At 56.3% G+C, this 14,704-nt stretch overlaps 3 protein-coding genes across 11 annotated transcripts in view; 2 read left to right on the top strand and 1 right to left on the bottom strand.

Annotated features, from left to right (window-relative positions):
* The window catches only part of EME2 (essential meiotic structure-specific endonuclease subunit 2), a 4,356-nt gene extending 483 nt beyond the window's left edge, over positions 1-3,873 (top strand). The window contains exons 2-9 of one of the 4 annotated variants that reach the window (XM_025048271.1): positions 3-207; positions 554-690; positions 1,127-1,222; positions 1,971-2,062; positions 2,253-2,346; positions 2,514-2,629; positions 2,805-2,994; positions 3,091-3,873. In XM_025048271.1, coding sequence (XP_024904039.1) covers positions 3-207; positions 554-690; positions 1,127-1,222; positions 1,971-2,062; positions 2,253-2,346; positions 2,514-2,629; positions 2,805-2,994; positions 3,091-3,261 — 1,101 coding nt within the window. In that variant the 3' untranslated portion in view covers positions 3,262-3,873. Of the gene's footprint in view, positions 1-2; positions 208-553; positions 691-1,126; positions 1,223-1,970; positions 2,063-2,174; positions 2,347-2,513; positions 2,630-2,804; positions 2,995-3,090 lie in introns of all 4 variants that reach the window. The other 3 variants (XM_025048269.1, XM_025048270.1, XM_025048272.1) reach the window with 3 other exon arrangements.
* Positions 3,769-10,439, bottom strand: SPSB3 (splA/ryanodine receptor domain and SOCS box containing 3). 2 transcript variants are annotated; one of them, XM_006913969.3, is made up of 7 exons: positions 10,217-10,439; positions 8,488-8,625; positions 5,558-5,735; positions 5,257-5,444; positions 5,067-5,169; positions 4,862-4,987; positions 3,769-4,613 (listed from the first exon to the last, which is right to left on the bottom strand). In XM_006913969.3, the coding sequence occupies exons 2-7, from the start codon at positions 8,611-8,613 to the stop codon at positions 4,273-4,275; spliced, it is 1,062 nt and encodes a 353-aa protein (XP_006914031.1). In that variant the 5' UTR covers positions 8,614-8,625; positions 10,217-10,439; the 3' UTR covers positions 3,769-4,272. The 2 variants fall into 2 exon arrangements, with proteins under 2 accessions (XP_006914031.1, XP_024904041.1); XM_025048273.1 differs by lacking the exon at positions 10,217-10,439 and adding an exon at positions 10,056-10,197.
* Positions 10,440-10,563: 124 nt separating this feature from the next.
* Positions 10,564-14,704, top strand: part of NUBP2 (nucleotide binding protein 2) — a 5,801-nt gene continuing 1,660 nt past the window's right edge. Inside the window, exons 1-6 of one of the 5 annotated variants that reach the window (XM_025048274.1) lie at positions 10,616-10,701; positions 11,273-11,343; positions 12,793-12,865; positions 13,300-13,418; positions 13,566-13,764; positions 14,493-14,647. In XM_025048274.1, coding sequence (XP_024904042.1) covers positions 13,611-13,764; positions 14,493-14,647 — 309 coding nt within the window. In that variant the 5' untranslated portion in view covers positions 10,616-10,701; positions 11,273-11,343; positions 12,793-12,865; positions 13,300-13,418; positions 13,566-13,610. Of the gene's footprint in view, positions 10,702-11,272; positions 11,344-12,792; positions 12,866-13,299; positions 13,419-13,565; positions 13,765-14,492; positions 14,648-14,704 lie in introns of all 5 variants that reach the window. The other 4 variants (XM_015591042.2, XM_006913966.3, XM_015591044.2 and 1 more) reach the window with 4 other exon arrangements.

Raw genomic sequence — 14,704 nt, 5'->3', positions numbered from 1 at the left:
ACCGGGGCCGGGGCCGGGGACGGCGGCGGCCCTCGACTTGGGAGATCTCAGATTCAGACACCGAGGGCCCCACCGGCGCGGAAGCCGACTCAGAGGCCGCCGCGAGTGCCCCGGACCCGGCAGAGAAGCGCAGGGCGGCGGCCGAGGCGCTGCGGTTGCTGCGGCCTGAGCAGGCGTTGCGGCGCCTAGTAGTGCGTGTGGACCCAGGTGCGCCCGGGGCGCAGGGCGAGGGCGGGTGGGGGCTGAAAGAAGCTGCTCTTCTGCTAGAGCTTGGCCTTTGGAAGCTCCCCTTAATCACTGGGAGGTGGTCCCCGGCCCCCTGCGGGGTGAGAGGGGCATTTAAGGCTGCCTTTTGGCCGGAAATTGGTGTGGAGTTTCCACCTGGGAGCTTATTTAAAAGACAGACTTAGGGATCTAAACCCAGTCTGCGCTATTGCAGCCAGTGAGAGGAATCAGTGCATTTATAACATGCAGCTCAGGCTGCGGGTCTGCTGTGAGTAGCGTCCTCACATGGAGGGAAAGGAGTGACAGCTGTCTCTCCATCCCACCCCAGCCATCCTAGAAGATGCTGGTGCTGACATCCTGATGGAGGCCTTGGACTCCCTGGGCTGTGAGTACCACATTGATCCGCAGCGCCCTGCTCGGAGCCTCAGGTGGAGCAGAGTGAAGCCAGAACCTTGCTTCCACAGTGTGAGTGCCCCTAGTTCCTGCCACCAGCAGCCTTATTTCCTGGGTTTACATAGTGCGGCCCTGGGTTGGCTGTTTTACCTCATTGATTTCAAATGAGGCAACTGCTGTAATCACATGTAAACTAAGAATGGGGGATGCTGAGTGGGGTAATAACTGCTCTGCCGGTCAGTTGCAGGGCTAGGTCCAGGGTCTGAACTGAGCTGGTGCAGAGGAACGTTCCACCCTCACTGAGGCTGTGCTCAGTGCTCCAGCCGGCCCTACAGACTAGGGCTAGTCTTGGTCTCAGCAGGAGACCACATTGGCTTCTGTAGAGCTGTCCTAGTGGATATGGTATTTGCTGTGGCCATGAGCCTCAGAGCTGTTGTGATGCCCAGGGAAAGGCCCTGGGGCACTCAAGGCGGAGGGTAGACAGCCATGCTCCTGGATATCCCCACAGGTGCCTCCTGAGGTGTGGGCTGCAGGTGAGCAGGACCTCCTGCTGCTGCTGCTGGAGCCTGAGGAGTTTCTGCAGGGTGTCCTCCAACTGACCCAGGTGCTCGGTGGGAGGTTGGGTTCCCAGCCTGGAAATGCTGCTTTGCCAGTCTTGCTGAAAGGCAGAGGGGATGAAGAGGGTGTGCAGTGGGTTGGGGCTCCACTCTGATCAGCAACCGAGATGTTATGGTTGAGATAGGAGAAACCATGTGGACTCTTGGCTAGGGAGCATATGGGAGTTGCAGCTGCTTCTAGAGGGCAGAAGCCAGGATAAGGAAGGCCCTCTGGAGAGGTGAGTCAGAAGCCAGAGGCAGGAAACTGGTGAGAGGGAGCCTGGGGCTTCGGGTTGGCTTTGCCGTCCACCTGTGACAGCAAACAGCTCAGCCCCCGCCAGGCTGGAGGAGCAATAGGGACTGCTCAGCTGATGTTTGCATCAGAGTGTCATTAGATTAGACTCTGCCCAGTCCCAGTGTCTGAGGTTCAGCATTTATCAGGTACCTGTTGCCAAGCAAATGCCAGACTGGGTACAGAGGTGGACCAGGAATTAGGGAGGGGGACTCAGCCCAGCACTTCTAGGAACCTGGGACATTCCTGGAGGCTTTTGTAGGTCCCCTTGACCTCGCGGGAGGCACACAGCTTGTTTTCTAGAGAGCTAGCTGAGCAGAGCAAGTCCATTCCAGTCTTATCCCAGCATCACTGGGTCATTCTTGCTCCCCTTCTTTCTGCAAACTGGCAATGGTATGGTGGCCTATGGGCTCTGCTTACTGCAGCCCGGAGGAACAGATGTGGTAAACCTTCTTGACTTGCAGATCTGTGGCTCAACCTGCTCGGTGCCTTGGATACCTCCTGAGAGCCCCGCCTGCCCTCACCTGGCTGTCATCGGGCTAGATGCCTATCTTTGGTACCGGCCACCCTCACACTCTTAGCAGGCCTGGCTGGGATGGGGAAGTTCAGGAAAAAGGTTGGGGTAGCTCCAAGGCTGCTGTGATATAGCTAACCCTTCCTTTTGCTAGGCGCTGGGGGAACCAGAACTCAAGGAGGGTGGGACAAATGGGGTGTTGGGAGCTGGAGGGACAGTCACCTCTGCTCAGGTCTCGCCAGCCCGACGCCCAGGAGATGCAGCAGCCAGAGAATCCAGGGGTGGCCCATGCTAAGGTGGCGGTCAGCTGGTCTGAAGTGGAAGAGGTAAGGGCACGTCAGGTTGGGTGAGGTAGTTGGCCTTGGCTCTGGCACTAAGGCTACTGAGGCCCAGCAACTGGGTTTGGTCCCAGGGTGGCATGTGGGGTTTGTCTTAGCTGGGTGTCCCCCAGGGGAGCCCTTCTCTGACCCACTCCCACGGCTTGCCTCTTTAGGCCCTGGTGTTTCTGCAGCTCTGGGCAAACCTGGACGTGCTGCTAGTGGCCTCCTGGCAGGAGCTGAGTCAGCACGTGTGCACCTTCACCAAGGCCCTCGCCCAGCGCCCGTTCAAGTGTGTGACCTCCACCCCAGATGGTGGCTGTGGCTGGGAGGGTGACAGAAATGCCAGGAGGGTGGTGCATCCTTGGCCTGAGAACAGATGACTAAGGGCTTTGTTGAGCTGGGGGTCTTGGTGGTCAGGAGAGATGAAGCCTCTAGAAGCCTCCCTGCACCCTCCCTGTCCTCAGGCAGTTCCGGGAGTTCCAGGCATTTTCCTTCTGCACTGCTGGGCGCTGGATGGCAGGCGAGCGAGTGACAAGAGATGGCACAGGGCTGCGGGGGGCCTGGTGGCGGCAGATCAGGCAGTTCAACCGAGTCAGCCCAGCCATGGCCGACGCTGTTGTCACTGCCTACCCCTCCCCACGCCTTCTGCAGCAGGTGGGCCCTTTCTCCACCCTCCCCCCCAACACTCCCAGATATCTACAGACATAGGGTCCCTGAGGCCCGCCTTGCTTATCCCTGTGCCTGCCCTAGGCTTATGTGGCCTGTGGCACGGAGCAGGAGCGCCTGGCCCTCCTGACTGACCTTCCTGTCAAGGTGGACAAGGGCAAGAGGCCCCGAAGGGTAGGGCCTGACCTTTCTCGTCGCATCTACCTCTTCCTGACCTCCACCGATCCTGATCTCCTGCTGGACCTGAGCTCCTGACATTCCTGCTAGACCTTCAGGGACTTCTCTCACCAACCAGCAGGACAACAGGCAGCCCAGCAAGGGACTGACCAGAAACCACAAGGGGTGGGGGGTGGGGGGAGGAGAGCAGCCATCTAGCATAATCTGCATTGGCCTGGAAGGGGCTCTCAGTCAAGCCTTACCCCGAGGGGCAGGCATGGGTAGCAGGGAAGGTTCTTGGATAACTGGGATGAACAGAAGAGGAAATTCCAGCAGATGCCAGGGGGCTGAAGGGGCTGAGGTGGGGTTCACATGCTCTGGGCCCTTTAGACACTGGCTGCAGGCCTAGTGGCTAGCTGGGACAGCCAGGAAGGGCTAGGGAGCACCCAAGTCCCTGCTGGGGACATACACCAGTCACCTGGAGGCTTGGGTGTGGCACCTTCAGAGAAGAGAAGCAGGGAACAAGAACCAGGCCACCTCTTCCCAAGGATATTGAGATGACCAAAACTACAGGAGAAAAACCATGGACACACATGAGCCCCAGGCCTCAATCCAGACTCTTTTAATTCTACTGCTGTGGAGGTGTTAGACATAAACTCAAAGTTTATTACGGTGGTTTCAGTCTCGGACAAGAGGAACAGCAGCTGACAACATGCAAAGCAAGTGAAGACAAACCCAAGGCCTCCCAAGGCCAATGACCACAGGAAGAGCTGACCTCTAACGAAGCTGCAGACCACAACCTCTGGGCCTGCCGTCTGAATCCAGAAGAGCTGGGGTGGCCACTCCCAGGAGACTCCGAGAAGAGAAGTGGCAGATCCCATACCCAGCACAGGAAGCAGATGGATTCGAATAGTACTGATCTCAGGATCGCAGGGCCTGTGGCCCCTGAGCCCCTGTAGCAAGGCCTATCCCAGCCTCATACAGCAGAGGCACAGCCCAGACAGACCTGGGCCCAACTCTACATTCTCCGTTGCCCTGGAGCATGGCCCAAAGGAAGGGATGGAGAAAATGCTGCCCAACCCCAGAAGGCAGTTTTCATTGAAAAATAAGTTAGGTCCGTCGGCAGCGCTTCCTCTGGCAGCGCCGGGTCTCAGGGCTGCTGGGACTGGCTGTGGCCTTGGGTGAGGACGCAGGGGACTTGCGGCGGCCACAGCTCATGCTCAGGACCCAGCCCAGCTTGTGGTGTAGCACCTGCTTCAGGCCAGGCGGAAGAGGAAGGCCCTCAAGTGTGTCCCCGGAGTCGGGTAGAAGCTGGCGCAGGCGGTGGCAGCACAGGTACTGCAGGGAGGTGGCACTGGCGCAGGAGCGGATGACCTTCATGCTGCTCTTGGCTGCCGTGGAGCATACCATCGGATAAAACTTCCTGTTCCGCAGCTTGGTGGCTGCCACTCCTGGAGGAGGGGGCACAGCCTGAACTCTGGGGCAGGTGGGGACATCCTCCTGAGATAGCAGAGGACTTGGCCCTTGTGCTTTCCCCACCTTTGGAGACCCTGAGACCTCAGGCTTCTTCAAGGACAGCCTTTCAGGAAACCTTAGGACCACTCAGCCTGCGCCCCTGCCTCCACTTCCTACAGGCTCTTGATAGCAGTCATATCCTGCAGGCATATGTCCCCCACCCCCAGGTCCGAGCTGCCCTCACCTATGCACTTTCTGTTCTTAAAGAAGGTCAGTGTCCCATGCCAGGTGTCCAGGTGCACACCAATGATGGAGCCTTGGCCAAACCGCGAGGAGAAGCTTGTCTTGTCGCCCTTGTGGTGGAGGAGCCCTGGCGGACAGCAGGGTGGGGGTGAGCCCTGTTGCTTGGTGTTCCCTCCTAGCCTATCTGCCCTCGGGGCCCCATGCACCTGTGTAGGAGAGGCCCCAGCTGTCCTCATCCCTGCCGAGCAGGCTGCAGAACGTGTGGTGGTACTTGTCCAGGTCCACATCTGATGTTCCAATGCCTACCATCTGGGGATAACAAGCAGGGCAGAGGGGGCCCAGGGCCAAGGCACTCAGCATTATCTGTCCCCCTATCATGCCCTGCCAGCCACTTACCATGTCGGTGCCATAGACAGGTGAGGTCATCTTGATCTCCCAGAAGTGCTGGCCTTCCCCCAGCTCCTTGGTGCCTCGGATGGCTGCTGTACCGCAGCTGTACTCCACATGGAAGTTGACCTTCCGGTTGTCACAGCTCAGCAGGGTGGCTGAAGACTTATTCAGGTCATCCCAGACCCAATCAAAATCTAAGAAGAGAGGCCCAGGTTGGGGCAGTCTCCAGAACCCCAACCAGGCCCTCCCCACCGGGGCCTGGAGGCCCACCCCAGCCAGCCCAGGTGGCCCCACACTGGGTGCTCACGCTCATCTTCCTCCCCACAGCGGCAGTCCTTGCCCCGGTGGGCCGTGTGTAGGCTGCCACAGAAGGAGGCCTCACTCTGATTGTCACAGTCACAGAAGGACTCCCCTGTCACGGGAACAGCACTGGGGATGGATGGTGGCAGGGACGAGTATTCAGGGTCAGAGTCTGAGTCACTGTGCTGGGAAAAAAGGGCAGACTGTTACCTGCTGCTGTGCTCTCTGTCTTCCATCTGCCCAAACACCCCCCGCCCCCAGGCCAATGGGTGAACTGCTCTGATACCCAAAGGAAGGGATCGGGGAGTTTACTCAGGTCCCAAGCGCACAGCTGGCTCACCCTTCCATAGTGCCCCCAGAGTGACCCTTGACACTTCCTGGCTCAGGAACTGAGGCCTTCAGCAAGGATGAGTACTGAGAGTCAGAGGCCCTTCTCAAAGGTCTACCAGGCTGCTGGCTCCCTGAGAGTGGGCTCAAGGGCTAGACTCCATTTCTGCACAACCAAGGGAGCATGGAGGCCCAGGCACTGATGAGCCCACAGCAGGACTGTGTTTGGCCATCATCCTCTAGGCAGCGTCTAGATCATGGGTAAGCTGTGCCCCCATCAAGGGTGGCCTGAAGCAGGGGGTCCCCTTGGCAAAGTCCACTGTTGACCTAATAAAGGCAGCCTGGGTCTCCCCACGGGCACCAGCTGTGTTCCAGTTAGGGCTTCTTCACTGTGACAGTGCTTACTTGCCTTCCTGGGCTACAGCCCCCGTCATCTTTGCATGTGGTGGCTGTTAACCCCTAATCCTGGACCCTGAGAAGCTCAGGGTTCTCATGCTGCTACTCTAAGCCTCTGTCGCAGGACAATATTCATTGAGTGCCTGCAGGGTGTGGGTCTTAGTCCTCACAGTGCCTGTTCCAAGTCCAGGGCCTGATCCCTGGCTGTGCTGGTCAGATTCTGGCAACCAACTGATCCACACTCTCCTGGAGACCAGCAATAGATGTTCTCTGTGTACCTAATCAGTCCCTCTCTGAAACTACAGAAACCCTACCAGATGCCCACCTTGACTCTGGACCTCAGTCTAACCCTTGAGGGGATGAGGTCTTATTGCCTAGGGCCCAAAGGGTTCAGATAGCTTCTGCCTGACTGCTTTGCCAGCCCTTGTTTGCTCAGGGTCCTGGTCAGGTCACAGTCTCCATCCTTAGTCTCTTGGCCTCTGGGTGCTCCCCTTTCTGACCTGGTATAGATCCTGCCAAACTGAAAATAAAGCCCACACCTCCCATCAGAGCCAAACAGCCACCCCCCCTGGCCTGGCCCCTCTTCCCTCACGTGTCATGGCAGGGAGAGAGTCTCTTTGCTCCTAAATGGCAGCTTTCAGGTATCAACTCAAAGAGGCTCATCCAGCCCTCCCTCCCAGGACCTCTTCCTTCTCATCTGCTCCCCTGACAGTCTCCTTTGTCCTGTTGACCTGCCTCCCACCGGAACAGAAACTGTAGGAAAGAGCCAGGTCCTCGATTCTTTCCTATTATATCCAGGGCCCGCACAGAAGCTCATGAATCAACCAGAGAAACTGAGCTGAGGAGGTTGAGCCCCAGTCAGAGACAGACTCAAGAAAAGAGACTGGAAGGAGGCCTAAATCACCCTACTAGTATGGAATGGTGGTCCCCAAAAGCCAAAGCAGGCCAGGCAGAGGCAACCCCCTTCCCATGGAGTCAGGTGCACAGACCTAAGTACCACAGGCCTGGAGGTCAACCTAGGCAGGGAGCAAACCTGATCCAAATGCAAGCCATAAGGGTAGAAGGAAAGGGAGATGTGTGTGTTCAGCTTTCAAAGGTGCTGGGTTAACACTCACCTGTACGCATGCGTGCGCACACCTACCCACTCCAGGCCCATTAGATGACAGGGCAAGCCACATGCAAGCATGTGTCAGACACTGTACCTCAGCCCCCTGACACCTCCTGCATCCCACAATGATGAGCCAGCAAGGCAGGAACAGACAGAACAATCTGCTCCAGGCCATGTAGTCAGGACGAGCTGGAAGCAGTTTTGCTGGGGCCGCTGGGGCCTCTTGCTGGCTTGGGCAGAGATTTTGGGGAGGCCCCAGGAAGAGGCCTAGGAAGGACACTGGCAACCCAGAAGAGTCACCTCAAATTCTCCCCCAAGGCCTGCTGGTTCCACAGGGCTCAGCTGCCCTCACTCTAGGGAGGAGCGGTACCTACCCCCACCCAGGACACGTGGGTGAGCCAGGGCAACAATGCAGGGTAGCTGAGACAGCACAGACAGGAAGCAATGGAGGTACTCAGGGCGGAGCCAACCTTTGGCTCTGGTCTAAAGTGACAGAAGCCACAATAGGTGCAAAGGCCATGCAGCCCTGCCGTTCCACCAGGGATGGGTATAGCCAGGCTCTGGCTATAAAGCCCGCAGGTACATCAGGCAGCCTGCACTGAGACAAACAGCTAAGCTGCTGTACCGACCACCTCTACAGTTCTGGGCTCCTAGAACTCTGAAGCCACTGAGTGGAGGAAGGCACAGGAATTATGGTATTTGAGAACAAAAGATCCCTTTTTTTTTTTTTTACATGCACATACATGAATATAGAGCACATATCTGTACACACAGGAACTGTCCAGGGTGCACATTGAGTTAATGATGGCTACCTTTGGAAACTGGCAGAGTAAATGGAATGGAGATGTTCTGTTGATTGAACTGACAAAAAAACCACCTGCCACCCTCTTCAGTGAAAAGAGTATAGAGAGGGACATGGCATCTGTCATGAGGTCCTGTCACCCCCAGGGCCACCTGGGTCCATAATCATGGTAAACCCTAAGTGAGCAGTAGAATCCTATTGTTTCTATCCTCTGCCCTCAGGGGGGTCTCATTTCAGGCATGGTCTGCCTCAGAGGTCTCCACACCTTAGTCCAGCGGTACCCACCTCATCTGCTGTGACCTACCTGCCCATCAGAGTCATAGCCCCAGCTAGTGGTCCCTGCCAGAGCCACAGCCCGGGCATCTGCGTCTCGGCGGGCTGCACTCAAGACAAAATGCCATGCTCTGCTGCTCCGGGGGCGCCTGGCCATTGTGGACAGGATCTGAAAGAGGGAGGAAAAAAAAAACAGGTTCTAAGCAAATGAAACATGCAGAATATTGGAAGGTCTCCCAACTACCCCTGCCCTTAGCCCTTGGCCAACTGTGCCAGCACCCCCGCAAAGGCGAAGGCTTTCATGAGTCACGTGGGTGCTGAGCTGGGACTCCAGAACTCTCCTCACAAGCTCCTACCTCACTGCAGTGTCCAAGCACCTTGATAAAACCTAGGTAGAGAGTGTGTAAAGCCATCCAGACATACATGGCTCTCAAATGTATATCTCAGCCCCTCTCTGAGCTCAGCCTCAGGAACCCAGCTGTCCAGCCTATATGTCCCTCAGGCATCTCATACCTCACCTGGCTCCTCCTCCACTGCCTAGTTTGACAAATGGCATCTCCAATCTCCCAGTTCCTCATGCCATACTCACAAGAGTCATCCTTGACCATCCTTCCTCTTTCCCATCATGGCCCAAGGGACCCACACATCCCCATGCCACCTCCAAAACATGCCACCTCCAAAACATGCATTGAATCCATATGCGCTACTCGTTGCCACCACCCCGGTACCACCCCACCCATTTCACTCCCTACAGCCAAACTGTTTTTGAAACATCTTTAAATTTTAAGTAAATCTTAACAAACCTTAAAACTCAGAGCTTGTTAGAGTTCTTAGGATAAAAGACAAAATCTCCCAAAACCCATCAAGTTCCCTTGCGCTTCTCGAAGCCACACTGGCCTTGTCCCAGTTGCTAGTTCTTCCCTGCCCTTTGCCCGGATGCCTTCCCCTTCTCTCTTTGGCTCTCAGCTTCCGTATCCTACTGACAGTAACACCTCGATTTCTATGATGATCTACTGCCTAGCTCTCTTCCGGACTGAAGTCCCCAGAAAAGGAGTGACTGTTCCGTAGTGAGGTCCCCCAAAGCGAAAAGGCTAGAGCTGTCAGTGTACGAGTGCAGGCAACTGCTTTCCAGAGATGAAAGCGCCGTCTGCACAGCTAGGTTCCCCTCCCTCCAGCAACGCCGCCGCGCGGCTCCTTCACCCGCCAGCCGGAGCCAGTCCTGGAGCCGGCTCCAGTCGGCTGGCCTAGTCACCATCCGCTGCGTCTGCAGAGCACAGTCGGCGCCACGCGATGCACGTGAAATGACCAGCCCATGAGACTATCCCCTCCCCGAAGCCGGCGGCACATCGCTGCCCTCGAAACCAGGGCCCTCCAGCAACGCCGCCGCGCGGCTCCTTCACCCGCCAGCCGGAGCCAGTCCTGGAGCCGGCTCCAGTCGGCTGGCCTAGTCACCATCCGCTGCGTCTGCAGAGCACAGTCGGCGCCACGCGATGCACGTGAAATGACCAGCCCATGAGACTATCCCCTCCCCGAAGCCGGCGGCACATCGCTGGCCTCGAAGCAAGCCTCTTACTAATTCTAGTGTCGGGAGGTGCTTACTAATTCTACTGCTGGCGCGGCGGCGGGCCTACTGTGCAGGGCAGCCCGCCGGGCCCTGGCGCCGCCTGAGGGAACAAAGGTACAGCCAGGCTCCACCGCTGGCGGTCCCGCAGGGTCCCCAGATTGTCCGGCGGGAAGGCGAAGACGCGACCTGCCCTCACCTGCGCTGCTCCGCTGCCGCGCTCCGCCGCCTGCCGTGACCCACTTTCCGCTCCGGAGCGAGACGTAAACAATCCCCGCCCACGACCCGCCCCCCGCGCCTCATTGGTCCCACTTGTCGCAGGCGGGCGCTCCTTGCCCGGGGCTTCGGCGCGGGGGACGGGCTGCGCGGCACACGGCTCTTGCCAAGGGGTTGCTGGGCCTATCAATCCTGACTCAGCATCCCCATTGGTCACATCTCAAGCTGTCGGGCGTTGACACGGAAGTGGACCTTCTCCTGTACGTTGTCCGCGCCGGAACCTGCGTACACCCGTCGTGTGATCTGATTGGCTGAGAGAAGCGCGAGTAGGCCTATCAAGAGCAACCAGGGGACGGGCTCGCGCTTCCCAATGGCCCAAATGCTCTTCACTCTGACTGGAGGCGGACGGAGCGAGTGGAAGCGGACGGAAGCCGCGCGGCTCAACGAAAGAGATGGAGGAGGCAGCGGGTGAGTCCGCTGGTACCGGGAGGAGCGGCAAGGAGCCGGCCCGTAACTGCTGGTCTGGGCTCCGGGTGTTTAGCGAATCGTCTTATTTGTACTGTGAGGGTCGTGGAGGCGCACGTGTACTTCTGCTTGTAACTCAAGTTACAAGTTTTCACGTAACCGCGGCGCTGCTCGTAGACGTTGAATTCAGGCAGAGAACATGTTCGCTGTTAAAAACACAATTCTGCCAAGTTTTATGCCATGGGTTTTTTTGTTGTTTGTTTGTTTTGGTATCCCGGTGATGCGGCAAAATTTGAGGCTTAGATTTTATTAGTTAGGAAAGAGTCTCGTTTACAGGGTTCTAAAAAGAAGCCGGAACATCACATGCTTTTAATTCTTTGTGGAAGTTTTATTCTAGCATTCTAAAGCTTAATACTTAAAAAGAAAAATGAAAGCAGTGTGGGACGGAATACATACAAGCGGATATAATTAGATTTGCACAAATTAACCAAAAAAGACCTTCATAAATAGGGATTTGCCATATTATCTTCTGAAAGGCCTCTGGCCTCATGCCTTGGGCACCAAACTCTTACAGGCTGAACTCATCCATAAGATCATAACACTGGAGGGAAAAAATCTGAAACGGCGTGTTAAATTCACTACAAGGTAGGAATATCTTCTAGATTGATCAGTCAAAAAAGAGCTAACTAGGGGGAAGATGCACATAAAAATTCAAAAGGCCTAACAGAGTATGCGGTTAAAAAAAAAAAAAATTTGACCTCCCTGTGCCCTGAGGCAGTCCTCGATGTCAGTTTTATCTTTCTTATAGATGTATCCAGTGTATCAAATAATCGCGATTGGTTAGACTTACTGATGAGGCTCACCAGGATTTGTTAGGGACTTGTTAGCAATGTAGGTTTCTTTTTTCTCAGGGGAGGTACTACTTTTCTTGCCCCTTCCATCACAGCCTCTCACATCTAGTAGGCACTCAGTGAATATACTTTGTTTGTTTATAAGTTTACTTAGTAATGAAAGGTTCTTTGGCTGACCGGTAAGAATTGCTGTCTGAGAAGTTCTTTGCTCCTTCCAGTTACCTGACAGAACATGAGTGTCCTGTTTGAGTCTCAGATAGAATTCCCCACTCCCACCAGAGGAAAGCAGATCTTTGCAATTAAGAGCTTGACTGAACCAGGACCCAGATCTGGCTCTCGTGTTTCCACCAGAGCCTTCCCCTCCTCTTCCAACAAAAGTGAAGTTGACTCTCAAATACCATTTGATGTTAAGTAGTTTAAGTAAATAATCTCTTCAATTGCCACAAGGGTGACCTGGAGCCATGGTCTGGGGCTTGGTGTTTGCAGACAGTAATGGGGGTGGTTCCCCTTTGTCACCTTTCAAGATGTCCCAGCCCCACATGCTGGAAGCAGACCTATGACAGGCACTGTAATGCAGTGATGACAAGGACCTGCTTAAGAGCCAGGGAAGGTGCCCTCAGTTCTTCCTAGGGAAGCTTTGGAGGTGGAGGCCTTTGAAAGTACCCTTGAGAAATGGATCAGGAGGAGGGACAGTATTTATGCTTGAGCCCTACCCAAGGACCCAGGTGTGCAGGGAGGGTGGCAGAGAGAGCAACTTGTTGGAGGCCAGGCAGGAGTCAGGATGGTGAGGTCCTGAGGGCGCTGGGGCAAGAATGTGGGGGCTTTGCAGAGGGACTGAGGGTTGTGTATATGCAGATGGCAACTCATGCAGGTTGCAAGGGTTGCAACAGTATTTGGTAACATTTGGAAGGAAGAAAAGCTGGGGCATAGTGGCTGGTGGCCAGTAGGGATCCACAGAGTTGTTGGGCCCAGGACCTGTGTGGGAATGACCAAGGACGCAGGTACATCCTGTACCTGCCCTTGTGTACCTGGCATTTCTTAAGGCACAGTTAGCAGCCTGGTGACACTGACATATGCACGATTGCAACAGTATTTGGTAACATTTGGAAGGAAGAAAAGCTGGGGCATAGTGGCTGGTGGCCAGTAGGGATCCACAGAGTTGTTGGGCCCAGGACCTGTGTGGGAATGACCAAGGACGCAGGTACATCCTGTACCTGCCCTTGTGTACCTGGCATTTCTTAAGGCACAGCTAGCAGCCTGGTGACACTGACATATACATGCACACATGATTGCAGCTGCTCTGGATCTCCAGAACTGTAAGTGTCCCTCCTGAGACTGGAGGCCAAGGCTGCCTCGAGTGCCTCTCTGACCCCAGAGGAGAGGGGTGGGTGCTACCTGGGCAAAGAGGTCCCTCATGGCTATAATGGCTCCGTCTGCATTAGTCTCTACCTAGTTCCATCGGAATAAGCTGGGCGGCAGCAGCTTATTGGTTCATCGCCTGTGTGTGCAAGCACATAGGTGTGCAATCACACACATATGCACTAGAAAGAACAACGGTTTAGGGCATTTCAGACAGTAGTGGGAGCGGCAGCATTGGAGGAACCAGTGGTTCAGGTCTGGGGACTGCAGGAAGACCTTCCGTGGAAGAGACAGGTTTCAGGACTCCCCTGGTCTCAGGGCGGGAGGTATGTGATGACCCAGTGAGTGAGCAGTGAATGCAAAGGGTCTCCCCTCTTACCCTTCTGAGCAGAGCCTGGAAACCTGGCCGGCATCCAGCATATCATCCTTGTCCTCTCGGGAAAGGGTGGGGTCGGGAAAAGCACCATCTCCACGGAGCTGGCCCTGGCTCTGCGCCATGCAGGCAAGAAGGTGAGCACCTCTGTCCCCAACCACTGCGCCTGTCCACTTTTGAGCTACTGCTCCTGCCCCTTGCAGTAGACATACAGGGCAGCCAGCTGGTTTCTTCCTGCCTTGGGAGGCCCCTACATGCCATGCAGACATCCTGCCTCCTTTCAGGTGGGGATCCTTGATGTGGACCTCTGTGGCCCCAGCATCCCCCGAATGCTCCGGGCAGAGGGCAAGGCTGTTCACCAGTGTGACAGCGGCTGGGTGCCCGTCTTCGTGGACCAGGAGCAGAGCATCTCCCTCATGTCTGTGGGTTTCCTCCTGGAGAAGCCAGATGAGGCTGTGGTGTGGAGAGGCCCCAAGAAGAATGGTAATGACCGGGTAGAGGATGGCACTGTCAACCTTACAGCCTCCCCTTGCCAACCCTTCTGTGCTCGATTAAAAAACCAAAACTGCAGGAGCCTGGGGCTGTGGCCCTCTTGACCCCAAGGGCCTCCTGCTCATCTGAGCAGTCAGGCCCCAGCCTGGTGTTGGTGTGCACTTCCACTTGATGGGTGCGGGCGATGAGAGTGAAGTACAGTTATGTGGCCATCTGCTACAGGGTCCTCTTCTGGGCAGGAAGGGTGGGTCTGCCCAGACCCCAGCCCACCCTGTGTGTGTTGGGGGAGAGCAAGATTGGGCTCCAGCGCCTCTGCACCAGCAAATGACATTAAACCCCTCTAGCTGGTGGTGAGGCCGCAAGTGTGAGTAGTGGGTACAGCGTAGGGGCTCCTTCCACTTAGATCATCTTCTCTAAGGCTGTGAAAGGTGAGGTGTCCCCAAGGCCGGGCACAGGCACCCCAGAAGGGTCACAGCCCCAGCCGTCCTCCACCGAGGCCTGAGCACAAGTCCTGTGGAGTGGGGTGGCCCAACAGATGGGAGGACCTTCCTGCTGTACTGTGCTCCCCTATTCTGGGTGAGGAGTGGCATGGAGTCCTCATGCTCTCAGGGTCGCGGGACCTGCAGGAAGGTCTGTGCACTGGAGGCCAGGTGGAAGAGGCGGACTTGGGGATACCCCTCCTGAGACCCCTGCCACCTGACCTCCCTGGGTCTTTACAGCGCTGATAAAACAGTTTGTGTCTGACGTGGCCTGGGGGCAGCTGGACTACCTGGTTGTGGACACGCCCCCGGGAACCTCTGATGAGCACATGGCCGCTGTGGATGCCCTGCGCCCCTACAGCCCCCTGGGGGCCCTCGTGGTTACCACGCCCCAGGTACTGCGGAGCACCATCCCATTTCCCATGTGTCACTTCACTCGGTGGGCTCCTTTC

Source organism: Pteropus alecto, unplaced genomic scaffold, assembly GCF_000325575.1.
Source record: "Pteropus alecto unplaced genomic scaffold, ASM32557v1 scaffold44, whole genome shotgun sequence".
In the NCBI taxonomy this organism is placed as follows: Eukaryota; Metazoa; Chordata; class Mammalia; order Chiroptera; family Pteropodidae; genus Pteropus; species Pteropus alecto.
Note: the sequence above shows the minus strand (reverse complement) of the source record. Positions and strands in the feature narration are given on the sequence as shown.

Excerpts from the sequence above, each read along its gene's own strand:
- SPSB3 (XM_006913969.3), bottom strand. The coding sequence starts at position 8,613 with ATGGCCAGGCGCCCCCGGAGCAGCAGAGCATGGCATTTTGTCTTGAGT. Across the intron at positions 5,736-8,487 it reads GCTATGACTCTGATGGGCAG|CACAGTGACTCAGACTCTGA; the intron begins GTAGGTCACAGC and ends CTTTTTTCCCAG. Across the intron at positions 5,445-5,557 it reads CTGTGGGGAGGAAGATGAGC|ATTTTGATTGGGTCTGGGAT; the intron begins GTGAGCACCCAG and ends CTCTCTTCTTAG.